Source organism: Lathamus discolor, chromosome 17 (assembly GCF_037157495.1).
Source record: "Lathamus discolor isolate bLatDis1 chromosome 17, bLatDis1.hap1, whole genome shotgun sequence".
Classification (NCBI taxonomy): domain Eukaryota; kingdom Metazoa; phylum Chordata; class Aves; order Psittaciformes; family Psittacidae; genus Lathamus; species Lathamus discolor.
Genome location: NC_088900.1, coordinates 972,719 through 996,499, shown reverse-complemented (window position 1 = coordinate 996,499; position 23,781 = coordinate 972,719). Strand labels below are relative to the sequence as shown.

The 23,781-nt window shown below is 52.7% G+C and overlaps 2 protein-coding genes across 13 annotated transcripts in view; one reads left to right on the top strand and one right to left on the bottom strand.

The window, feature by feature from the left end:
• Window positions 1-29: 29 nt before the first annotated feature.
• On the top strand, window positions 30-19,943 carry LOC136023083 (beta-galactosidase-1-like protein 2). 3 transcript variants are annotated; one of them, XR_010616460.1, is made up of 21 exons: window positions 30-141; window positions 2,299-2,358; window positions 3,430-3,627; window positions 3,813-3,881; window positions 4,096-4,191; window positions 5,211-5,319; window positions 5,583-5,675; window positions 8,341-8,422; window positions 10,900-10,964; window positions 11,881-11,965; window positions 12,838-12,975; window positions 13,306-13,386; window positions 13,591-13,697; window positions 14,050-14,196; window positions 14,535-14,606; window positions 15,465-15,543; window positions 16,370-16,457; window positions 17,868-17,982; window positions 18,704-18,820; window positions 19,253-19,443; window positions 19,517-19,943. XR_010616460.1 is itself a non-coding variant. In XM_065697170.1 (21 exons), the coding sequence occupies exons 1-21, from the start codon at window positions 59-61 to the stop codon at window positions 19,548-19,550; spliced, it is 1,992 nt and encodes a 663-aa protein (XP_065553242.1). In that variant the 5' UTR covers window positions 30-58; the 3' UTR covers window positions 19,551-19,943. The 3 variants fall into 3 exon arrangements, 2 of the variants coding, with proteins under 2 accessions (XP_065553242.1, XP_065553243.1); XM_065697170.1 differs by having other exon boundaries at window positions 19,253-19,326; XM_065697171.1 differs by lacking the exon at window positions 2,299-2,358 and having other exon boundaries at window positions 19,253-19,326.
• Window positions 19,944-20,444: 501 nt separating this feature from the next.
• The window catches only part of B3GAT1 (beta-1,3-glucuronyltransferase 1), an 81,138-nt gene continuing 77,801 nt past the window's right edge, over window positions 20,445-23,781 (bottom strand). For all 10 annotated transcript variants that reach the window (XM_065697323.1, XM_065697327.1, XM_065697326.1 and 7 more), the window contains one exon: window positions 20,445-23,110. The gene's annotated coding sequence lies outside the window, so the exon portion shown is untranslated. The remainder of the gene's footprint in view (window positions 23,111-23,781) is intronic.

Sequence of the window (23,781 nt, the reverse complement as noted above, 5' to 3'; positions counted from 1 at the left end):
TGAGGAGGGGGGGTTCGCGGAGGGGCCGGGCCGGGGCCGGCGGCGGACCGCGGCCGCCATGTGGCCGTGCGGCGGGCGGCGGCAGCGCCGTGTCGGCGGGGTCGCGCTGGTCGCGGTGGTGCTGTGGGTGCTGGTGCGGAGGTGAGAGCGGGCCCGGGAGCGTGGTTTCGGGGTGAAACCGGTGAATCAAGGCAGTGCCGGCCGGGGGATGAATCCGTGGGGATAAAGCCAAATCCTTCCTTCGGGGGGTGCGGGGGAAGGAGCGCGCCCCGCTGCTGCCCGGTTTGCAGCTGGAGTTGCACCGGTGATAAACGCAGCTCCTGCCCGTCAGAAACGGGAACGGGTGAGGGGCGGCCGGCTGCCAGCGCTGTAGATCGCGCCCTGCGTTGCGCTGATGCTGTCCCGGGCGGTGTTGGCTCTCCCGAGGCTTTCCATCATCGCGGCACGGAAGCGGCATTCCCGCTGGGAAGCCAATCCCGGCGCTGGAGCTGCACCTCGCTCCAAGCTCTCCCGGTCCGGCCCTGCCCATCCCGTGCCCGTGTGGTACCCGGGGAGAGGCGCTGCGCCCGCGGTGCTGCCACCTCCTTCTGCTCCGCTGGAGTCCACCTGCAGAGCAAGGGCTGCAGCTCAGGGTTGTAGCTTGGATCACATCCGTTTGGGGGTGATGCTCTTCCCTGTCTCGCGTTGTAGCTGGAGGGGTGTGGGTTGCACTCGTCCATGCCGAGTGGCAGGAGCTCTTCAGTCCCTGGCACTGGAGATGATACAAGGGAAGATGTGGTTATTCCTTGGATAGAACAGACGTGGTTATTCCTTGGATAGAACAGATGTCGGTATTCTTTGCACAACCTGCTCTGGTGGAAGGTGTCCCTGCCTATGGAACTAGCTGAGCTCTAAGGTTCCTTCCAACCCACACCGTAATAACCTGGGATTTATTACCCCTGGGATTTATTGGATGTTTATAATGGCTCCTGAAATTCATAGCAGGAAACAGCCCGGCCCTCAGGGCTATAGGCAAGCTCTGCTAAGTCCTTGCCTTTTAGAAGCAAAGTTCTTTTAGGGCAGGTCTTGGGTTTGTGCCACGTCCGTTCTTCACACAGGACCTTTGCAAGCCAATACCTGATAAACGGGTGGAAGTCTGCTCCACAGAGCGTCTGTAAACCAGGGTATCCGTCAGAACCGGGTGGTTTTCTCCACCTGGGAATAACCTGTACCAGGAGGTGCAGGGATCGTTATCCCCACCACACTGAACGTGCATCTGGGGCTTGGCTGACTGACACAGGACCCTGGTTGCCACCGGACTGCAAGTCCTGAGTGAAGGCAACTCAAAGCTTTCCCTTTCCCCTGGCCACAGGGAGCCTGGAATAAAGAGCAGAGCCCTCTGCGTAGAGCTTAGGGGTTAAATGAAGTCTCTTGTCCTTTGGTGTGGGCAAAGCAAAGCATGGGTCTCCATGCTTCTAACCCTGTTTTGGCTTCATTTTCCTTCTCCTTTGGCTGCTGTGGGTATGTGGGGGAGCAATACCAGGGCTCAGGCTCTGCTCATCACAGAGGACTGGAGCCGGGTTTGGGTTTTTTCATTATGGAGATGGGAAACCCGACCCTGGGAGCTATAAATTGCTCTCCATTGGAAGCACAGAGCCGGGGGAAGTGGGAAATCCAGCACCGGGGAATGAGGTGCCAGAGCCACCCCTGGAGCTAGGGAGTGTTGAGGCAGGGAATGTGCCAGCTGAGTTACGGCCAGGGTTAAGCGGATGAAGCGATGGGGTTATTTTTACCTGGCTGTGTGTTTCCTGGGTGCTGTGGGCAGGGGTGAGTTAGGGCTCAGGAACTGATGGGAAACGGGGATTTTCCAGCTTACTCTCGAAGTATCAGAGTCTCCAGACCCCTCTGAGCTTTCCAGCTCTGGCTTGCACCAAGCAGGAGCAGATAGAGCTGCTCTTTGGGGAGCTCACTGGCTCTAAGAGCTAGTTCTGGGATAGGGGCACGGAGCTGTAGGATACCCTCTGGATGCACTGAGAGCCACCATCCCTGCGGTAAAGCCCATAGGAACTCCTTGGGAGCAGCGCTGCTGTTCCCAAGCCTCACCCCATCATCCTCTGGCTTGTTCCTTGCCTAGGAGAGCACTGTTGTGTGCTGTGCCTGTTTCTCCTCCTTTGAGCTGCCTGTCTCCCTGTCAGCTCTGTTATTCCTGCAGCACCGTTATGGGATGTGTTCCCAGCTCCTCGCTCTGGCAGTGGTTGCAGGGTGGATGCGCCTGGTGGCTGAAGGCTCTCAATCGCTAATCGAGACTTCCTTTTCCAGGTATTACCCGTGCCTGCTGCCGGCTGTCTCAGAGCCCTGTGGGAATGCTGTGCTGTACAGGTACCCTGGGCTTGCCAGCCAGCCCGTGCAGTAGGCTTAGTCCCTTCGGTCTCCTTGTCTTGTGTTGAAGGACAGGTACTAGCCGCTGGTTAGCAACCCCTGTAAGCCCTGAGAGTCCTCCCCCTCTGCTAATACCTGCTCTGCACCTAGAGTAGAGAAAGCAGCGGGAGCTTGAGGCATTTCCCTTCCACTCCTGCTTGCTTGAGATGGGAATTCATCCCTCACATCTGGCTGTGCGGAGCTCTCTGAGGAACAAGCTGCTATTGTCCAGCTCCTGTGTGTATTCCGAGTGGTGGAACTGGGATGGTGGAGGCAGTTTGACTGCTTGTTGATGCAATGGTTTCTTGGTTCCGCCAAAACCAACTGCAAGGGGATAGGGAATAGACAGAGCATGCAGGAACCATCCCGAATGGAGCTGTGGTAGCGTGGGGACTCAAGGTGGTAAGTGCTGTGGAACCTGGCATCTGCTTTGCTCCTGTTCTATTGGCATATGAATACAGCAGTGGAAGCAGTGAGAGGCTGGTGCGGGCAGCTGCCTCTGCCTTTCCTGGGATGGCTGTAATCCAGGACGTGAAGGAAGAAGTTCTCTGTTCCCACTGAGGGCGCTTTGCTTCCCACGCATGGAGTTGGAAGGTGTCGGAGGCCACAAGATGCTCAGGGTATCACTACCGAGCTGCAGCTGCTGTTGGAACAGGGACCTGGGACTCAGCTGTCCTGCTGCAGAACAGGGACATCTGAAAGGGAATAACTTCGGGAAGTGCTGGAATTGGGAGTGAGGAGCTGCCCTCCTTGCGTTGCCAGTGAGGCGGTTCCATGCTCCAGGCCGGAGCAGTGCCACAGTTGAGTTGCAGAGCGTGGCAAAGGGGCTTGGGATGGGAGCTGCTACTGAAAGGAGGGGTAAATGCACATCGTGGGCAGGCTTCCCTCTGTCTATAGCTCTCTCTGGCAAAGAGCATGGCTTGAGGAGCAGTCAGAGCAGACCCTGCCAGGTAGGGGAGCACGAGCAGCCTCTCAGGAGCCAGATTTGATCCCTGGAGACCGCGTGCTCTTATCCCTGCCTTTCTCTTCCAGGTTTAACTGGAGCGAGCTGGTCCCTCTGCGGCTATGGGGGAGGACGCTTGGCCTGCAGGCAGAGCACTCGCAGTTCCTGCTGGAGGGCATGCCGTTCCGCATCTTCGGAGGCTCCATGCACTACTTCCGAGTCCCCAGGGAATACTGGGAAGATCGAATGCTGAAAATGAAAGCCTGCGGCTTGAACACCCTCACGACGTAAGTGTCCTCCCTCCCTGGGCTCCGTCCCCTTCCGTAGCTGTTGGTGGGGTTTGTCCTCCATCCCGGTTGTTTGAAGGGATGCTTGTGGCCAGGGGTGCGTGACTCACACAGGGGGTGCGGGGGGGGGTGGGGTTTGAGGTGCTTCACCAATGCAGAGCCCTTTCCACCCCTGCACTGCCCAGGTACGTGCCATGGAACCTCCATGAACGAGACCGAGGGAAGTTCGACTTCAGTGGGAACCTGGATCTCGGGTACGTGGTGCCGCCAGCTCTGCCCCAGACCCCTTGGCTCTGCTGGTTCTGGATGAGGAGGTCATTTCCAGCCCGTGCCTTGATCAGGCAATGGAGGCTCCCATTCCTTCTGGAGCTCCTTAGAGCTTTAGTCCCAGTGCGAGCCTCAGCAGGCAGATCCTGTGCTGCAGTGACTGGGGCAGGCAGGCACTGATGAAGCTCTCTGCATCCCCAGGGCCTTCCTGTCGCTGGCAGCTAAGAATGGCCTCTGGGTGCTCCTGCGTCCTGGCCCTTACATCTGCTCCGAGTGGGACCTTGGGGGTCTGCCCAGGTAAGTGTGTGCTGATTCCCTTGAGGTGAGCCTTTGGGGTGGTGGAAAAGCCCTTGGGCACGCAGCTGAGCCTCCTTCAGAGCCGGGGAAGGGTTGGCTGACCCCTGACCATGCCACCCTCCTGCTGTGTGCACACGGCTTGCTGGTGAGAGGCTTTGGGAGCTGAGTTGAAGGCGTCAGCGTTGAGGCTCGCCCGGTTACTGGATCCCAGTGGAAGCGCTTGTTTTCCTCACCGTCAGGGAGCATCAGCCTTAGCGGAGACACTGCAGCGGGGACTGCTGCTTGCAGTCGTCGTTTCTCAGGATGCCTTTGGCACCAGAGGGCTCGGGGTGGAACTGGAAGATGTGTCGGGATGGCTTGTGTGCCCAGAGGCAGCAGTTGGCTGCCAGTATTGCCATGTGCATCTTTATCAGTCAGATAAAAGACTGATAAAGAGCAGCAGCGCTGTTCCCATTTCACAGATAAAGAGCAGTGATTTTGTAAGCCCAGTGAGCTGCGTGCAGAGTGCAGGAGTTGAGTATTCCAGACCTCTGGAAGCACTATTAGTTAATGCCTCCTTTTGCAGAGGCAAGGAAGCTGCAAGCTCAGTGTTACAACACTACACTGGTCTGCTCTGAAGCAAATTGCTCTTTCTCGTGTTAAGACCCAACCAGTGAACTAAGTCTTGGAAATGAGCAGTAGAAACCATGGGAACGATGCCTGGAAGCTTTGCTTGGGTGATGGCTGGGGTTTGTGAGGGGTTGGTTGTCGGGTGCCCTAGGGGATGTAGGATGCTCCAGGGTAACCTTGCCAGTGGTAAGTTGAGCCCTTGAAACCCTCTTGGGAAAGGTATGAAGTGAGCTCAGGCCCAAAGTGCAGGCCAAAAAGAAGGGAAGGGGTTGGCAATTGCAGCCTGGTCTCACTGGAAGGGGAGATGGGGCACTCGGGTGTCCATACCTGCACTGTGGCCTTCGCCAAGTGGCCCAGGCCTTGAGTGGCCAGGAGACTCTGATGGATTCTGTTTGCTGCCTGTCTCACAGCTGGCTCCTGCAGGACCCAGAGATGCAGCTGAGGACAACGTACAAGGGCTTCACGGAAGCCGTGGATGCTTATTTTGACCGTCTGATGCCTCTTGTGGTCCCTCTTCAGGCAAGTCCAGCCCATTACCCTCTCTGTCACGAGTGGGGACTGTGTGCAGAGAGCAGCGGGAGCTGTGTGTGATGGCAGCCGCCTGAAGCAGTACCAGGGTTGTCTCTGTCAGCTCTCCAGATCCAGAGGTTTGGTTGTACACGGACTTTGGGAGGGTGGAGCTGGGTCCATCCGAGACTCCTGCATCTTCCCTGTGCCACTGAGGCTTCCATCCCTCTGCTTTAGTTCCCTGGTGACCAACTTCTCCCTTTCGTTCCCAACAGTACAAGAAAGGAGGTCCCATCATTGCAGTGCAAGTGGAGAACGAGTATGGCTCCTATGCCAAAGACCCAAACTACATGGCCTATGTTAAAATGGTAATGTTGGCACGGGCACTTGTTTCTGGGGTGAATCTCTCTCCTAAACACTTTCCATATGGTATTTTCTTTCTTCTCAGTAATCCTGAGCTGGGCTTCACAAACCCTTGGAAGCATCAGCACATAATCCCGCTGCTTTCCCCTTCATCTTTCCTCCTGGAGTGGAAGAGATGGCGTATGACCCTCCCAGTACTGATAAGCCTGTGTTCTCATCTCTCCCAGAGAAGAGGCTGATAGGGAAGTGGAGGGGTGTTTAGAGTAGATAGCTGGCCTTGAAGATGCTGTCTCCTTCTGGTCCTGTTTGGCTTCTCTTAGCATTAGGGAGAGGTTTCTCTCTGCCTCTGACTTGCGTGGCTGTGAACAAGCCACTGGCACCCTCCTGAACGTGTGTGATCTGGAGCTCAGCACCAGGCAGGTCATTTGCCAAGTGCCTCCCTTACCCTTGGCCAACAGAGACTAAACCATGCCCTGGGCCCTCCCTCTGAACTGAGTGATGGGGAGTTGGCCAGTGCCCACGGGGGCCAGGTTATCCTGGTGGATCTAACGCAGAGAGGCAGGGCTAGGGTTGGAAGGAACCTTAGAGATGAGCTAACATAAGCCCGACCTGTTTGTCTGCCCCCAGCACAGTTGCAAGGCAGACAGTGCCTGTCTTACACAGCTGGGTGTTTAACTTCTCACTGAATGCTTGGAAGTGCTGTTACAGGAGCGTGCATTGCTGTGAGTTGGATGTTCCCTGTTCTTCTGACACCCTCTGGGTGCCCCCGCTTCACCTTCCAGTTCCCTCTGGCTCCGGTTGCCCTCTTGCAGGAGGTACAGAGAGGCTCTTGCAGCGAGTCCATGGTGTGGCAGGAGTCCTGACCTGCTTACAGCAGCGCCTGCACTATCTCCATCCCATGGAGTGATTCAGCATCGCTTAGAAGGTTCCATAGGGAGTACATAGTAACACGTGAAGGAGTTAATGGCCAGTCTGCACTGACAACGGATCAGCTTCCTCTCTGTGTCACACCAGTGGCAAGTATATAAGCAGCTGGCTTGCAGAGGCCTGCGTGGATGGGGCACAGGGGCTCTGTTGTGCCTGAGCAGCGTGTTGCCTTGGTGCTTTTCCATCTCTCAGTCATGAAGGATGCTTCCCAGACCTGCCAGAACAGATCCCCTTGCCGGGCCTGCTGTGGGTGTGCTTTTGCAGGGCTGTTTCATCATCCTCTGGCGCTGTGTGCAGCGTGCATCCGAGGAAGTGCATTGTGGTTAAAGATGAAAGTGTGGGGAAGCAGGATCTGCAGGGCGTCCTTTTTGGCTGGAGTGGGATCTAACGTGGGGCGGAGCTCCTGGTCTTTGTCCTGGTTTGGGCTTTAAACTCGATTAATTCACATCTGCAGCTAGAACATACGTTGCAATCCTCCTGGAAGGAATGTGCCTATTCCCCCCCTGGCAACTCTTGGAACACCTGGAAGCCCTGTGCTGACCTCCCCCGTGTGGGTGCAGTGCCGTGTAGTGGCAGCTCCCTCCCCACACGGAGCAGGAGCTGGGATTAGCTGAGCACACGCCTGGGTCTGTTTCTATTCCTGGTGTCTCTGCTGTGCCCTGGAATGCCCTGAGACATTCCAGTGTGGGCAGCTCTCCGCTGGCTCTCCATTTCACACTTGTATTCAAAAGACGGGCAACAAAACTTCACGTGGATGCAGGGCTCGACACAAGAGGCTGTGTGAGAAACTCCAGTCCCTCAGTAGCTGGATTCCTTCAGATCCCAGCATTCAGTGGGGTATCAATAAGTAATCGCAGGTTGATAAACGAGCCCGGTTGTCCCAGCTCTGAATGGGGCTTGTCTTTAACCTCTGCGCTGTAATTCCCCAAGGGGGGCTGTGCGGAATGCCCCAGTCTGCTCTTTGTGCAGGCTGGGGCTGTAGGCAGAGGTTTCTCTGATCACACAGCACACACGAGCCGGTTGCTGCACGTGATGCAGGTTGCTTTATCTGTGATAAGCGTCTTTAGCACCACTTCAGAGGCAGGAATTCGGAATGAGGGCACTGCAGGTTTGTTCTCCAAGCCCCTGGAGGCTGAGGGAGTGACTTCCCTGCGGGTCCAGTGAAAAGAGGGGTGAATTCAAGGTTTCCCCATCTCTCCTTCAAACACGAGCCACTGCTCTGTAAAGAAAACACCCAGAAGGGAACAGGCCTGATGGGAAGAGCCTTCTTTGTGCATGGGCATTCCAAAGCCTTGGAGTCCTGTTTCATACAGAGAAGAACTTGTAAATGCATTGACTGGTGAAGAGCACCGGTACCTGAGCAGTCCGTGATGCAGTCACTGGCACATCAGCTCCCATTCAGGGAGGGTGAGCTGCTTTTCTTTGTCTCCTTCCACCTGAAGCCCTCTCTCGATGGAAAGCAGTGATGCTCTTTATTTAACTGAGCTCAGAAGAAGGAGAGGAAATCCTGGAGTCTGATGCATCACCTTTCCAGTCCTGCTTTCTAAGATAGATCAAGGTTTGGCAGTTGTCTTTAAGCGTTAGGAGCAATGGGAGATGTCACGGGAATAGTGTTTCTTACCAAGCCACTCCCAGTCTCAGGCTATCCCCAAAGGTGCTGATAATGTGCTTGAATGCTTTAATACCCTGACCAGCACTAAACTGAGGCTGTTAACACAATTGCTTCTCCTCTTTCTCATTTAGGCCCTGCTAAACAGAGGGATTGTGGAAATGTTAATGACCTCGGACAACAAGAATGGGCTGTCCTATGGCTTAGTGGAAGGAGGTATGTGCTTGGAGCAGGTATGTGCTTGGACAGGTATATGCTTGGAGCAGGTATGTGCTTGGAGGAGAGCAGGGTAAGACTGTTCTTTGCCAGGGGCAGCTGATGAAACATAGCCTTTGGGTGAGAGCAGTATGCTCCATTCACTAAGCTGCACCCGTTAGCTGTGTTAATCAGATTAAAAGGCTGGAAATACTACTTCTTATTGCTTCATTTCAATAGATACTAAACAAGTACCTCAGCCATTATTAATAATAATAATAAGAAGATACCCACTTTGCAATAGAAAAAGAGAAGGAAAAAGCCCATCAAAACCTTGCTTCAGAGATAGAGCATTCTGTAAGGTTAGTGGGTTGGGGTAGCCCTCTCTGCTCATCCTGCTTGCTCTGAGCTTACAGCCTCTGGTAGATAGGTGAAGGAGGGCACCATTTGCTAATCTCATGCAGGGGGATGATTTAAGGCATTTCCCTCCTATTTTTCCTCCTCTTGTTCTTATGACAGGGTTTTTATGTCCAGGTTGGATGGGGCTTGGAGCAAGCTGCTCTAGAGGAAGGTGTCCCTGCCCGTGTCAGGGGGTCGGAGCTGGATGAGCTTTAAGGTCCTTTCCAAGCCGAATAATCCCATGGTTCTATGACCATAATAAGAGAGGGACAAATTCAGTCCATGGCCCTACCCCAGCACTACATCTTCTCACGTGTATCCTGGTGGTGGGCAGCAGTGGAGGCTGCGTGGAGACCTCAGAGCAGCCTTCCAGTACCTGAAGGGGGCCTATAGGGATGCTGGGGAGGGACTCTTCATCAGGGGCTGCAGTGACAGGACAAGGGGTAACGGGTTCAAACTGAAACAGGGGAAGTTTAGATTGGATCTAAGGAGGAAATTCTTTCCTGTTAGGGTGGTGAGACACTGGAATGGGTTGCCCAGGGCGGTTGTGAGTGCTCCATCCCTGGCAGTGCTCAAGGCCAGGTTGGATGAAGCCTTGGGTGGGATGGTTTAGTGTGAGGTGTCCCTGCCCATGGCAGGGGGGTTGGAACTGGATGAGCTTGAGGTCCTGTCCAACCCTAACTATTCTATGATTCTAAGGTCCTTTCCAAGCCGAATAATCCCATGGTTCTATGACCATAATAAGAGAGGGACAAATTCAGTCCATGGCCCTACCCCAGCACTGCATCTTCTCACGTGTATCCTGGTGGCGGGCAGCAGTGCTCAGCCATGACCACACAGAGTCACTCTCTCCCTTGGCAGAGCGCTGCAGCGCAGGTCTGCTGTGGAAGTCCCTGCTTAGCCCTCCCCCTCTCCTGTGGGAATGTTGACTGCCTCGGAGCTCATGTTTGGAGTTGCCTTTTGCAGCGTGTTGCATGCTGAGCACTCTTTGATACCAATTTGCCTCTTGGATGTCATAACAATCTGCTCATTAGAGTCAACATGTCAAGTAATCAGATGTGTGGAATAACTAGGGCTCAGAGCAGTGGAGCAGCAAGGAGATTATGGAAGCACTACAGGGGAGAGAACAAAACCCACTGTAGAAATTGGTAAGAAAATAGAGAAGGCTCTGTACTGGAGCTGAAAATGGACGTGATTTTGTTGATTCTCTTCATCACTGGTGTACTGAGTCCTGCCTGAGAGGCGTTTGTCGGTTCCCCTTCATGCCAGGAGCAGTCTGGTGCGCTGCAGAGGAAGCTGTTGGTGGAAAGCTGTGTGTATGTGAGAGCTGCCAGCTGTGGAAAGGATGGGGAAGGCTTTGGGGACCGGTTTTCTGCACCATTCCCAATGGTGTGCTGCGTGAAAAGCAGAACTGAGCATGTTCACCTGCGGGATTGCCAAGCGGTGCTAAATCCAACCATGTACCAGGGGCTGGGCCGTTAGTACCAGATCAGTGTCTTCTAATGCGTGGGCTCCTGGAGAGAGGTTGTCCTGCTTCAGCCCTTGAAGCTCATGCAGTGACTTTGGCTACGCTGCAGCACACACCAAGTGGCTGCTGCTCCCCTCATGCTGCACAGGGCAAAAGCACAGATTAAGCTTCCCAATTCTGTCTGCTTCGCTGGTGCTGTGGTTTCTCTCACCCACCCCACAGGCATGCCAAGCTCTAAGGCAGCAGGGATTGATTCCTAACGCCTGGAAGCTCAGTGTGCATCCAGACTAATAAGTTTGCCTTTATGTAGTGCTTTTTATCTGAGGACCTCCAAGCGCTTTACAGCCTCTAACTAAAGCTTGTGACACCCCGTGAGCTACTCTGATGCTCTCTTTCTAGTACCTGAGAACATGAGAGCCACAGAGATGGCCTGCACATATTCCACTGTGTGCTGCTGTCCAGTTTGATTCTGCATACCCAGAGAAGGCTTTGATGGGCAGCTTCTCAGGAGGCTGTAATGATGGCTCGGATGATGCTCTGCTTGCCCCTGAGCTCGTGCCGGATTCCCAATGGTCCCTCAGGCATTTTGCAGGTGGTTAAAGGAATAAACCCTTTTTCTTCTCCCCAATAGCACTGGCCACTGTTAACTTCCAGAAGCTGGAACCTGGGCTGCTGAAACACCTGGACTCGGTGCAGGTAAGGTGCAGGAGAGCTGTGTTCCGCTCGATTTGGAAGGGCAGCTCTGGAAATGGAGCTCTTGCAGCTGCTCTGTTATCATTTCCTTTTTAAGGTCTTTTATTGCAGAGGGCGATAAAACTCCTCCTTGGATGAGTTTGTTAGGGATGGGTTGCTGAGACATTCCCAAGAGCTGCTGTGTACGTGGAACAGTTGGATCCCTACAGGCACCTGCAGTTGTTTCCTCCTAATGAAACATGAGTTTCTTCAATGCCACTTAATGTGGCTGCTCCATGTGGCACCAGATAAAGCCCCTGCCAAATAAAGGGCAGAATTCCCTTGACTAGGAATAACTGCCATGAGGAGGGAGTGCCAGCCAGGCTGCGCTCCTGGCCAGTGGGATGGGGCTGGGTGGAATTCTGGAGGAGCCAAGGCAGGCTGTGACAGATAGGAAGCAATTGCTCTGTGTCTGCAATTGCAGAGCCTTTTAATGAAGACCTAATTCCTGCAAAGGCTAATTTCTTGCTGCCAGCACCATGTGCAGCATTAAAAAGGCATTAAGCTGCTCAGGGCTGCTGTTGTACCTTGGCAGGCATTCACTGCAGTGCACCTGCACGCTCGGGGCTGGCACTGGGAAGCTGTCATTCCTAAACGGGTATTTCCAGGAGCAAAGCAGTGACGCTTGGTTTGTGCTTTCGCTCTGGCTCTAGCACACAGCAGGATCCAGAAGTGTTTGTGGCACCTGGTTGAGTGCTGTGGGTTTTGCTTTGTGCCTAGAAGAGGTCTTCTCTGCTTTGCTTGGGCACCGCAGCCCCACAGCATCTTGTTCACAGCTCTCGGATGCTCTTGAGAAGAAAGCACGTTGCCAAACTGCCTTCAATGCTTCTCTAGAAGAGCCAAGTCTCCAGTTTAACTCCTTGGTTTTGTTTCGCTACAGGGAGATCAGCCCAAGATGGTGATGGAGTATTGGACTGGATGGTTCGATAACTGGGGCGGCCCTCACTATGTCTTTGATGCAGATGGTGAGCACCATATCCTGCTCCTGTGGGGCACACAGCAGTTTGCAGCCTTTGCTTTGTGGGAAGCTTTGGAACTGAAGAGCCCCGCAGTGAGTGGCTCACGTTGCTGTGCTGTGGCTTTCCTTGGCTAGTGTCAGTAAATGGCAGCTCTTGTGATGATGCTTTTCCTCTGGGGTTCTATGTTCTCAGTGTCAGTGTGTCCGGAGGCCTCGTGCTGCTCCAGGGTGGTTTAAAAGTGCAGCCCAGTGATTGAAATCCTCAGTGTCACCTCCTGAGCGCTGTGAAGGTTTGCTGAGTGCTGTGTAAAGATGTAGCAGCGGTGCTCATCTAGTGACTGAGCACTCCTCCTTGGGAGAGGAGTTTACCTGCTGGGGGGATGTGTGACCTCCAGCCTCTTGCTGGTCTCACATGGACTGAAACGGATCCTTTATTCCTAGTTTAGAAGCTCATTAGGAAGGAAAACTGGTGCTGAACACACCCACCCCAGCCAAACCTCCAGAACCCCCTGGGCATCTCACACGGGTGCTGTAGAAGCTCTGTAAGGAGCGCTGGGTATCACTGCTGTCCTGCCTCTCTCACCCTCCTGCAGTTGTAACTGGGCCATTAGTGGCTGAGTAGTGCTGCCAACTCCTCTGCTTAAAAGCAGAATTCCTGTTCAAGGGCACGAGCTTTACCCTTTACCCCTTTACATTTGAATGTATTAATGTGTCCTGGTACATCAATAGACGTGCCTCTCTTCCTGAGGGCAAAATCCATATCTCAGTCCAAATCCCTGCAGTGGTACTGACTGACAAGGACCAGAATGTTTGTGTCTGGAGGAGTTTTAGCCTAACTTCTTGCTCTGTGGCCTACCTGGCACTGCCCTTCCTTTACAGAGATGGTGAATACCGTCGCCAGCATCCTCAAACTGGGAGCCTCCATCAATCTCTACATGTTTCACGGAGGCACCAACTTCGGCTTCATGAACGGTGCGTTGGAGGCTGATGAATACAAGTCAGATGTCACCAGTTATGGTGAGTTTTCTTCCGTTGCCTGGCCCATGCACCTATAGGGTGCAGCTCAGGCTCCCCTGTGGGCTGGTTACACTTGACAGAAGCATTGAGAAGTGATCACTACATCCACTTTGTCGTGGAGAGATGAGTTGGAACATAGCTCAGAAGCAAGTACCTGTATACAGGGGGGGTTACAGTAGTGTTTCCTATTTCCAGACCTATCCCAGGGTGTGAAGAAGCCCCTCATCCTGAATTGGGAATAGAAGTCACAGATCACAGCTTTGCCTCATGTTGATAGTACTGTCCCAGAGCTGCTGTGTGCTTCAAACCCCCTCTGTGCTGCTCTTTCAGATTACGATGCTGTGCTGACAGAGGCTGGAGATTATACGTCCAAATTCTTCAAGCTCCGGCAGCTCTTCAGCATGATCATTGGTAAGGAGAAATCCAGACCCAAGTCACTGTCCTGCCTCCGGTGTTCAGGCCGAGACTGGTTTCAGCTTGTTTAGCTGAAGCCCGGTGGCTCTGGTTGGTTCTTGTCCTAAGGATGGGTGGGAGAACCAAGGAGGCTTTAAATCCGTGCTGGCCTTTGGTATCTCAAAGACTTGATCCATCTTTCTCTTTCTTTTTGCATCTCAGGCCAGCCTCTTCCTCTCCCTCCTGTGATTGAAAGCAAGGCATCATACGGTGCAATCCTGTTGCATCAGTACATCTCTCTCTGGGATGTGATACCGTCTGTTCTACAGGTAGTACTACCGATTTGCATGCTAAAAGGCATCACTCCTTAGGTGGGAAGGGCAATTAGTGCTTGGTACCCCAGGAGGATAAAGTCAGGGAGTGTTTTATCAAGGGTATGTGAAGGAGGCAAATCTTTTATCTCACCTCTTTTACTGCCACTTCCCTTATCTGGGAATTCTGGTTTTGCAAGTCCTTGGCTCCCTTTTCTGACGCCTTCCTGGCTGTGGCTTTCAGAGTCACAGGAGGTTTACAGGGTAGATGTAGCCTGTGGCAGTGAACCTATCTGAAATAAGCTGCCTCTGCGTGGGCTGTCAATGCTGAGAGCCCATTTCTGCCCTTCGATCTGTTTCTCCTTTGCAGCCCATTAAGTCTGAGTTTCCCATTAACATGGAGAATCTGCACCTGAATGAGAGCAGCGGGCAGTTGTATGGATACGTGCTCTATGAGACTGTCATTTTTGGTGGTGGCCATCTCCACTCAAGGAACCACGTCCGTGACCGAGCACAGGTAAGGAGCAGAGGGACCAACCTAAGTCAGGTGTAAATGCTTTGGACTTGGCAGGCAGGAAATGGGTCAACCACGAAGGGAGATGGGAAGTTCTCAGCTAAGCCCCAACCCTTACCATGTGTGAATCAGGTTGAGGTTCCAGTCTGCTGGAACTTAGGTCTTTACGGAGCAGAATATTGGCTGTTCTGAGGGATGCTGTGATTTTCCTCCCCCGCTTCCACTCAATCAGTGGCACTGAGTTCTAGTAGAGGCAATTTCCTCCCCAGATACAGCTTCATGCAGCTACAACAGTATAACTGATAAGAAGTTGCTCTCCTCTCTTGTGCTCTGCTCTGCAGGTGTTTGTTAACACCATGTATGTTGGTGAGCTGGACTACAACATAGTGGAGCTCTCCCTTCCTGAAGGACAGGTAACTGCTTGGAGATTGCTTGCAGCAGTAGGATGTGGATAACAGGACCAAGACTGCTAAAGAGGAATAGCTCTCCAGGAGGCACCTCCCACCAAATCCATTTAACAGTAGCCTGACACAGGGAATGGTTGTTATACCCCAATGAGACACTGTTTCACGAGTGAAATACAGGGTGTTTTCACTGCCAAGTGATGGTTTGTGCTTGAGAAGTGGGGTTTGAATGCATTTCCATGGAGAAGATTCAAGTCCTTGTTGTCTTTGCTGCACATTCTACAACTGCAACTGTAGACATTAAGTACCGTGTAGGCTTCACTTTCCTTAGCACAAAGCAGCTTTTAAGGGGGTTTGGGGGCTTTTGCCCATTTTAGGACTTAAATAAAATGAGGGGGAACGTCTCTTTTTTGCTCTGAGAGTAATCTTACCCTGGCAGAAGTTGGCAATAAGACCAGAGCATTGATTGAAGCATGTCAGCAGAGCCGTGCGTGGCTCCTAGGTGAGTGGGTCGGATATAGGAGTTGTTCTTATGACTTGATGGAGAGCTGTACTGTGTCACACTCCATTTCTGGCTCTGTGGGTGATACCAAAATGATACTTCAGATTTTAACAGCAAAAAAAAACCCAGCTCTTATGAAAAAGCTGAGAGTTCCTCAGGGGCATCACTGCTTGTGGTAGGTAGAAAGTACTGTCCTGCCCCATGACCCACAGCTTTCAACAGGCAAATTGCAACTGCCAAAGGTTATTGGTGCCACCTTCCCTCTGTTCAACACCTCTGTTGGCCTCTATTAGCCAGGCACTAGGGCTGATACGGCACATGCTGAGTACTGGTCCAGCTGATGCTCTTCCTTATCTTTCTTGCAGGGATTCAGGCAGTTGAGACTCTTGGTAGAGAACCGTGGTCGTGTCAATTATGGCCTGGCGCTGAATGAGCAGAGAAAAGGTAAGTGGAGTTCTTTGTTCTCCCACTGTCCGACATGGTTCTCTGAGTATAAGCCCTGCAGAACTGGGTTTGCTATTGGAGGATCACAACAGTTAAAAGCTCACCCCATACCAGGAGGAGCAAATTGCACCCTGCTGTGCGGAACGTACTAAAATGTTCAAGTCTGACCCAGTTGTGGAGCTGCACGAGGTCAAACCCCCAGGATTCCATTTTAGTGGGGAATTATGGGCAAAAACTGCACGAAACAGACCAGTGGGCTTGTGCACGTGGCTGTACACAGCTTTACTGCAGAAGAGGTGCACAAAGGCTCGGTGACAGTGTCAGCAGCACTCCTGTAAGTAGGAAGCTGGATTAGGACCCAGCTTTGCCTGCTACGTAGAGGATAACTTTATGTAACAAGAGAGTGCTAAAGGTAAATGGCTTCTTAAGGTGCCCTGAGATCCATGGATGAACAGCACTGGATGTTCAAGCCCATGGCACCTTGTGCTGGGCCCTTTACAGAAGCAGCTCACTGGCTGCTTTCAAATCTATAGCTGGTCAGCTAAGCCCAGCAATGCACCAGAGCCCTGGCTGCTGCCTGTGCCAGCAGTGCTTTCTGCTTCAGTGGTATTTAATGGCTTGGTGGGTAGAAGCAAAGGAGAGAGTGGAGAGGCCAAAGTCCAGTGATGTTCCCTACTCAATCTGGATGAGCAGTGGGACCACATGGACTCTAATTCCATTGCAGAATGTGGCTGCTTTCCATCTCCTGCTGTTCCTCACGTTCCAGTAGGAAAATCTCTCAGCTTCAGCTGTTCTTAGCTCTTCATCACCCCCATTGCTCTTGCAGGCTTAATTGGTGATGTCTTCTTGAATAATACCCCCTTGAGGAACTTCAAGATTTACAGCTTGGAGATGAAACCTGCCTTCATGAAGAGGTTTGTGGCATTGAAAACTCTTTTCTTCCTCATTTGAAACCAACTTTTACCACCGGGGCAAAATTTGCTCCATAGCAGTTCCGTATAGCAGGCAGCACAAGGTAAAGTAGGTGCCGCTTCATCTATGCCGTGATTTAGGGGTGAAGTGTATTCCCACTGTGGAGGATTTAAAGGCTTCCTTCACAGCAGGGGTAGATCAGGCAGGTAAAAGCATGGCTCACCCAAAGGGATGCATCCCAGCACACGCAGGGTTGGAGCTGATGATCTTAAAGGTCTTTTCCAACCTGGTTGGTTCTGTGATTCCCTGTTGGAGATGATTTAGTAATTCAAAGTCACAAGGGATGGATTAACTCTACTGCTAATAGTACATTAACAAGCAGGGGGAAGTCAAGGAGCCTCTGTTATAGAGGAGACCTTAGCACATGTTTAAGGCAACAGATGCCCTATGGACTCTGGCCACCATCCAGAGAGACTGTTTGCAGCTTGTTCATTCCAGAAAGGAACACAGTGTGCATCCCCCGGGATCTCACAGCTCCTGTGGTGTGTGTAGGAGGGAAAAGAGAGGCCATAAAATGGCTTTTCAAAGGGATCTGGCCATTTCTAAGACTGATCTTAAGAAACGCTGGGGGGCTGCTGGAAGGGTATTGATGGGGTGACTCCCATAAGCTTGGGCTGCAAGTGAGCTGCCATACCCAGCCTAAAGCAGGGTTGGTCAGCACTGGCAAGTGCCCAGGAGCAGCAAAACACAATCAGCTGAGAACCAGTTCGCTGGGTGGGAGGATGCAAAAGGCTTTTAGCTTGACTGCTCCCCAGGTATTCAACTGCACTGAGCAGCAGCTTCCCTGACTCCAAGAGCTGCGCTTCCTAAGGGTCAGAAGGAACACGTGGGACTCCCCCACTCCTCCATTCCTCTTCTATTTGTCCCCTGCTCCCAGATTGTTGCCATAGGTAAGAAATGGTGCCAGATTGCCCCCAGTTACCGAAATTCCCGTGGATGTGTCTGTGTTCCTCGCCTGGAACATGGGCAGGAATGTGTGGTTTGAATCCTGTCAGTTCTGCAGGCTTTCCTTTAGCACATGCCAGCCACCTGCATTTCAGCTTGCACCGTGAAGGAGGACGGGCACTTCAGCAGTGTTAGAGATGGTGATAGCCCCATAGAGCCTTTTCCTTTGTAGCAGGAGTTGGGCTGTTGGTGATGGGGCAAGCACAGGATAACGAAGACCCCAGCACGCTTCAGTGGAGGGGAGAGATCAGCTTAGTGCTTGTCTTGACTGTTTGCAGGTGACCCCTTCATCCCTTTGCAGCATGAGGCCCTCCCTCTAGAAAGCAACTGCTTGACACTGCAGGCACGCAAAGCAGTAGCAGCCCTGTTGTAACAGCTCCGTGCTGTGTTTGCTCCTTCTCTGCCAGCTTGCAGCGTGTGACTGGCTGGAGCGCGGTCCCGGATTACTTTGTTGGTCCAGCTTTTTTTCGTGGAAGGCTGTGGATCGAGCATCAGCCCCAGGACACGTTCCTGAAGCTACAGGCAAGTCCTTTGTCTTTTCTGGATCCAGAGGTTTGGAAGCTGGATGGTCTGGGCTCTGTTTAGTCTGTAGTGGTCCTGCTGGGAGAACACGTGCCATGCTGAGCCTGCAGAGCTGCTCCTCTATTGACAGTCTTTTCTGCTTGCTATTGTCTAGTTGCAGAGCACACCGAAGAAAGGAGGCACTGGTTTTATCCCTACCTCCTCAATGGGGCATGGAAAGAGGCACTTCTTTGTAGACATGGCATGAGAGTTGGCATTCACATCTTCCTTCTGTGGCTTATTGCTGCTCTTGCAGAGAACTTCAGCTGTCATTCAAGTGCCTTCTCTGATTTCATTCCCTTCAAGCCAGGGTTGATGCCAGTCATTATTGTAGTGCTCCCTTTTCCAGTTCCGCTTTGCTGTCAATGCGGGATTTCTGTCACCTGGGAAATAGGTGAGGGGAGATGTTCTGTGCTTGGGAAGACATCAAGATGTGTCTGTCAAAAGGATGAGGTTTTCCTGTACAAGCGTGAATCTTTGGAAGCTTTATCCTTTTCATTAGTGCTTTAAGGATAACTCCTGTTCAGTGGGGTTTAAATGTTCCTGGCTTCAGGGAGAGCAAGCAGAAAACCTGCGGGAAGTGGCCTGGAAGAATGCGAGCGTGAAGCAGACTGAATTCCCAGTGGGAATGCCAGGCAGGCAGCACAGCTGCCTCAGTAACCGTGTGTTCTCCTGGTTCTAGGGCTGGGAAAAAGGAGTTGTGTTTGTCAACGGGCAGAACCTGGGCCGCTATTGGAAGATCGGCCCTCAGGAAACACTCTACCTTCCTGGCCCCTGGCTACGGAAAGGGAGCAATGAGGTGAGAGCTTTCCCTTTGCTTGTTCCATGCACGATCCTGCTCCGAGCCAGGTCTCAAAGAGCTGGACGTAGCTCATGTATTGATTACCTGTGTCCAGCTCCAAAGCAGTGCGGCACAGGGGAAGGAGGCCGTTCTCTCCTAAGGTCTGGGAGATGAGGGAAGGAAGGGGCTGCTCTCGAGCTGATTCTGGCTCTGGCAGCCAGTGAGACATGATGGGGATGGCAGCTCAACTTCAAAGCCATCACGTTCCAAAGCAAGACAAACCTGATGTGCTTCATTTTCAGCAGCGTGTGGTGCTGAAGGATCCCAGTCACTGTTCAGAGCTCCCTAAATGCTGCTACCTTTCCCTACTGGGATCCTGTGCCTTTTCCTCCTCAAACTGCTGACAGTAACTTTGTGTGAGGAATGTTCACGTGTCCCTTTCTTCTGCAGATTGTCATTTTTGAGGAGCGCACTGCAGGAAGGATAATACAGTCTGTGGACATTCCTTATTTAGGAAGGACCCAGTATGTGGACTGATGAGAGCTTCTTCCCCATGTTTGGTTCACCTTGAACATTCCTGGTTGCATGGCTGGGACGTGATGGTCCAGGCACTTGGGCATGTTAAATCCCACTAGACCCAGGTAAAGGATTTACTCTTTGGCAGTAAGTTCAGAAGAGAGAATGGGCCCTGAAGGTGGGTCTGTTGTTTCATAGATGGATGTGGAAGCTCATCTCCCTGGACTACTGAGGACCCACAGCTTGGATGGCTGCGCATGATGCTATGGACAGCCTGAATGTGGGAGAGTCAAAGTGCTAGAGGCAGGAGGAGAGAGAAAGAACTGAAACCATCTGAACTGAAAGCTGAGCTCAGCTCCCCAGTGACTTTCAAGATGTGTTATTATTGGCCTCCTCATTTCTATCATTAGATAGTGAGAAAATAGTTGGTGAACATGGGAGGAACGAGGTGTGGAAAACCAGGCAGAACTCAGCAACTCACTCTGCAAAGAGGCCGTTTCCTTGTTCACTCGTTGGAAGCCAAGTTGTTGTCAGATGGCTTTAATTCAAGCTGTTTTTCCACTCAGTTTTACTCTGGAGGTTTGTGTCTCTCTCAAAAAGGATTAAAAAGGGTTTGAAGAAGTGACCTGTGTGTTGTCCCCTGTCGAACACATCAGTGTGTTTCAGGCTGGAATGAGAACTTGCAAGGAGGAGAAAGGACCAGTTCATCTTCAGTCATCCCTCCACCCTGCTCGCGCTGGGAAGCACCTGAAGATGAAATTCCCCCTTGTAAAAGGAGCAGGGATCAGATTTGGGTTGGGATAGAAGGGATTGCAGACATAGCTGCAAGGGGGAGAGCACATCTGTTCTTCCCAGTTAAACACACTGTGAAAGCTTGGGATCTTGGGTCCTGTGTCCTTTTTGTCCCTCAAAGAGAAACCCGGGATGTAGGGAAACGTGACCTGTTGGGTTTAGCTCCCCTGCCCAGCAGTCACTGAGGAGCTGCCATCTCTTTAGATCAAATTCTAGCTGGGAATCTCGGAGAAGCCGCTCAGCCCCTGCTTCATATCCCAGTAACCAGAGGGGCCGGGCTATGAGAGAAGCACCAGACGTGGTCTCTGGTGATGGAGGTTCAGGGGCTGCTGGCTCTTAGAAACCATCGTTTTATTAACAAACGTCAATACAGTTTGTTTCAAACTGAGGACAGTGCAGCTGGAACACTCTGCATCCACCCTGCTCCCAGCCAACACACAGCGCTGCGCCCCAGGACCACTGCTGGCCCCTCTGCACGTTGGAAGGGCCCAGGCTGGTGGGACCAGCTTGGAGGACAGTGGAGCGCGTATGGTTGTGTTGAGGACTTGAGCCTTTCCCTTCCTCTGGAAGCGATTCCCTTCCAAGGAGGGAAGGTTGCAACTCAGCAGGGACTGGAATTAAGATGAGTGAACCCAAACATGCAGCTGGGAAAGGACACAGCACTTGGAAACGATTCCAATGGCATGAACATTGTTGCAGTCCTTTTCCAAGTGTCTCTTTGCGCTCTGGGCTTTGCAGACTGAAGCGAACTTGGAGTCAATCTGCTACTGCTTTAATAGAACACCCCCCATTCCCATAGAGCAGCCAGCAGCTCTCTAGCCAAGTAGCTCTTCAGCCAGTGCACCTAAAGGAGCATTTCTGTAAGGCTTTGGGACTGGGAGCTGGGAATGCCACTCTTCCCAAGGGATGGATACACAGTGGGGGAAAATAACTTACCAAAAATAGATTGTTTGAGATCTGAGGAAATACACCACGTTTGCAGGGTTACCTTTCCCCTCAATTCAAAGCTAAAATTGTGCTTCAGACCTTTTCGAAGGAATTGGGACAATGGTGGGAAGGGTTGATCAAAGGTTTAAATACAGCATGAAGGGGGAGGTAAGTTCTGGGGGTTGTTAATGGGGAGAAGGGAGGTGTTGTACCTCAGTGTGTTCCTCAGCAAGGGTGTCAGTCTCAAACAGAGCTAACCAAGGTAGCAGCACCCAGGTTCCTCTTGCATTGCTCAGTCCTGTGTCTCACTGAGGAGCAGAACACAGTTTCATCAGAGAGCACGCTTCCATCAGTGCCATCTCGGGTCCTCTGATGTTCAGAACACACTCGAGGTGACTCATGTTTTACAGAGAGAGTTTATCAACCTACCCTGAGCCAGGCACTGAAGAGCACTAAGCCCAGGATCCCTTAACAAGGGTGCTGCTCTGTCACAAGTTACCTCTGGAACTGCTCCAGCAGCTCTGCAGTAGTGTGGCCTGGCTCTGAACAAGGGGCTGGGGCTGAAGCATATATCCCAGTATGCATTAAAATCAGCTTTTGTCATTAAGCCCCTCATTTTAAGCAGTTAACATTTTTTAAGGGTGGAAATCAGGCTTTAGGGAAGAGCATCCTTCAGAGAATCCCACACCCAATGCTCACATGAACCAGGGTTTGAGACCGGATCAGGGGTTATAGTGTACGGCCACAACACTCTGGCTAAAACCCACTCCCAATTGCTTTAGTGTGGATGAATAGAGAACCACATGCTGTAACCATAAATCCATCCGGGAACAACCCTGGAGCGTGAGCAGCAGCTCAGGGAGGGGATCCTGCCCCTCTGCTGTGCCCTGTGAGACCCCTCCTGCAGCCCTGATCCAGCTCTGGGGCAGCAGCACAAGAGGGATGTGGAGCGAGTGCAGAGGAGGCCATGGAGCTGCTGTGAGGGCTGGAGCAGCTCTGCTCTGGAGCCAGGCTGAGAGAGCTGGGCTGGGGCAGCCTGGACAAGAGAAGGCTCCTGAAGGGGAGACCTGAGGGCAGCCCCAGTGCCTAAAGGGGCTGCAGGAAACCTGGAGAGGGGCTTGGGACAAGGGCCTGTAGGGACAGGACGGGGGAATGGTGTAAAATAAGCAGGGAGATTTAGAGTAGATAAAAGGAAGAATTTCTTTAACAATGAGGGTGCTGAGGTGCTGGCACAGGGTGCCCAGAGAAGCTGTGGCTGCCCCATCCCTGGCAGTGCTCAAGGCCAGGTTGGACACAGGGGCTTGGAGCAAGCTGCTCCAGTGGAAGGAGTCCCTGCCCGTGGCAGGGGTTGGAGCTGGAGGAGCTTTAAGGTCCCTTCCAACCCAAACCATTCTGTGAACACAGAGGTATGTCAGTGCCCCCCAAACCATGGAACTAATGAAGGGAAAGGAGAGGGAATACAAAGAGAACAGAGATACTTGTTGGGCCTGTTCTAACCTGCCTTGCTTTTCACCCTCCCCCAAACCCTTCCTGTCTTGTGCAGTGTAATGAACACTGATTAAAGTAGGTTTCAAGTGAAGGGCTAAGGTGCCATCCCAGAAGGCGGCTGTCCCCTCCATGAGCAGAGAGCTCTTAGGCACACACAGCCACAAGGTACACGTCTCAGAAACAAGTCACCAGGGGCCAGCACACTCTGTGGCCATCCTCACCCTCGCCTTCAGTTCCTGTGAAACAGCCCCTTCAGTCTAGCCCACCATCCCAGCAGTGCCACATCCTCAGTGCATCCTGCCCTGCATCCACTGCTCCCAAACCGAGCATCTCCTCTCGCAAGGCAGCTGCTCTGGTACCAAAGATGATGGCAGTCCTGTGCTTTCTGTGCTTTTTCTCCACCTCCAGTGTCTGGTTGTGCTCAGAGTCCAGGAGGAAGGGCAGGGGAACCTGGGCAGTTTATGGATGCAGTGGTGCTTGTTTGCAGTACACTAAGAACTGGAAGTCAGCAGAGGTCCTGGCTACTGCACGTCTGGCTGCTTGGATGCTGTAGAGAGGAACTTTGCAGGCTGTGCATGAAGAGATCTGCAACAGAGACACAAGTAGCATGTTTATCACCCTCCTGCCTCGCTGCAGTCAGCTGCCACCCCTTGGAACTAGCCCAAAACCCATCTTGGATCGGGAGTGCTGCTGCTAGGCAACTGGGTGGTGGTGACAAGCAGTTGTGACAGTGCCGGAGAGCTGTGGCCTCTCTGCAAAGCTGCTATATATAGTGCAGCTGATGTGCAGTGCGGGCTCTCCTCTGCAGGCCTGACAGTGGGCTGCCAAAGAGGGCCAATGCAGCAGGCAGGGCCCCAGCTGCTCAGCCTGAGGGCATGGGCTGTCAGAGAGCTCACTGCTGCGGAAAACACACTGCTGCTGAGCACATGGACCCCTTCCCTTTGGTGCTGAGCACACGGACCCCTTCCCTTTGCTGCTGAGCACATGGACCCCTTCCCTTTGCTGCTGAGCGCACGGACCCCTTCCCTTTGCTGCTGAGCACACGGACCCCTTCCCTTTGCTGCTGAGCACATGGACCCCTTCCCTTTGGTGCTGAGCACACGGACCCCTTCCCTTTGCTGCTGAGCCCATGGACCCCTTCCCTTTGGTGCTGAGCACATGGGCCCCTTTTGCTGCTGAGCACATGTACCCCTTCCCTCTGCTGAGAGCACACGGACCCCTTTCCTTTGGTGCTGAGTGCATGGACCCCTTCCCTT

What these genes read in the sequence shown, in the direction of transcription:
- LOC136023083 (XM_065697170.1), top strand. Translation starts at nt 59, where the DNA reads ATGTGGCCGTGCGGCGGGCGGCGGCAGCGCCGTGTCGGCGGGGTCGCG. An exon ending in GCTCTTCAGCATGATCATTG is followed by an intron (nt 13,387 to 13,590) that starts GTAAGGAGAAAT and finishes TTTGCATCTCAG; the next exon opens with GCCAGCCTCTTCCTCTCCCT. An exon ending in CCTTATTTAGGAAGGACCCA is followed by an intron (nt 19,327 to 19,516) that starts GTATGTGGACTG and finishes GTTGTTTCATAG; the next exon opens with ATGGATGTGGAAGCTCATCT.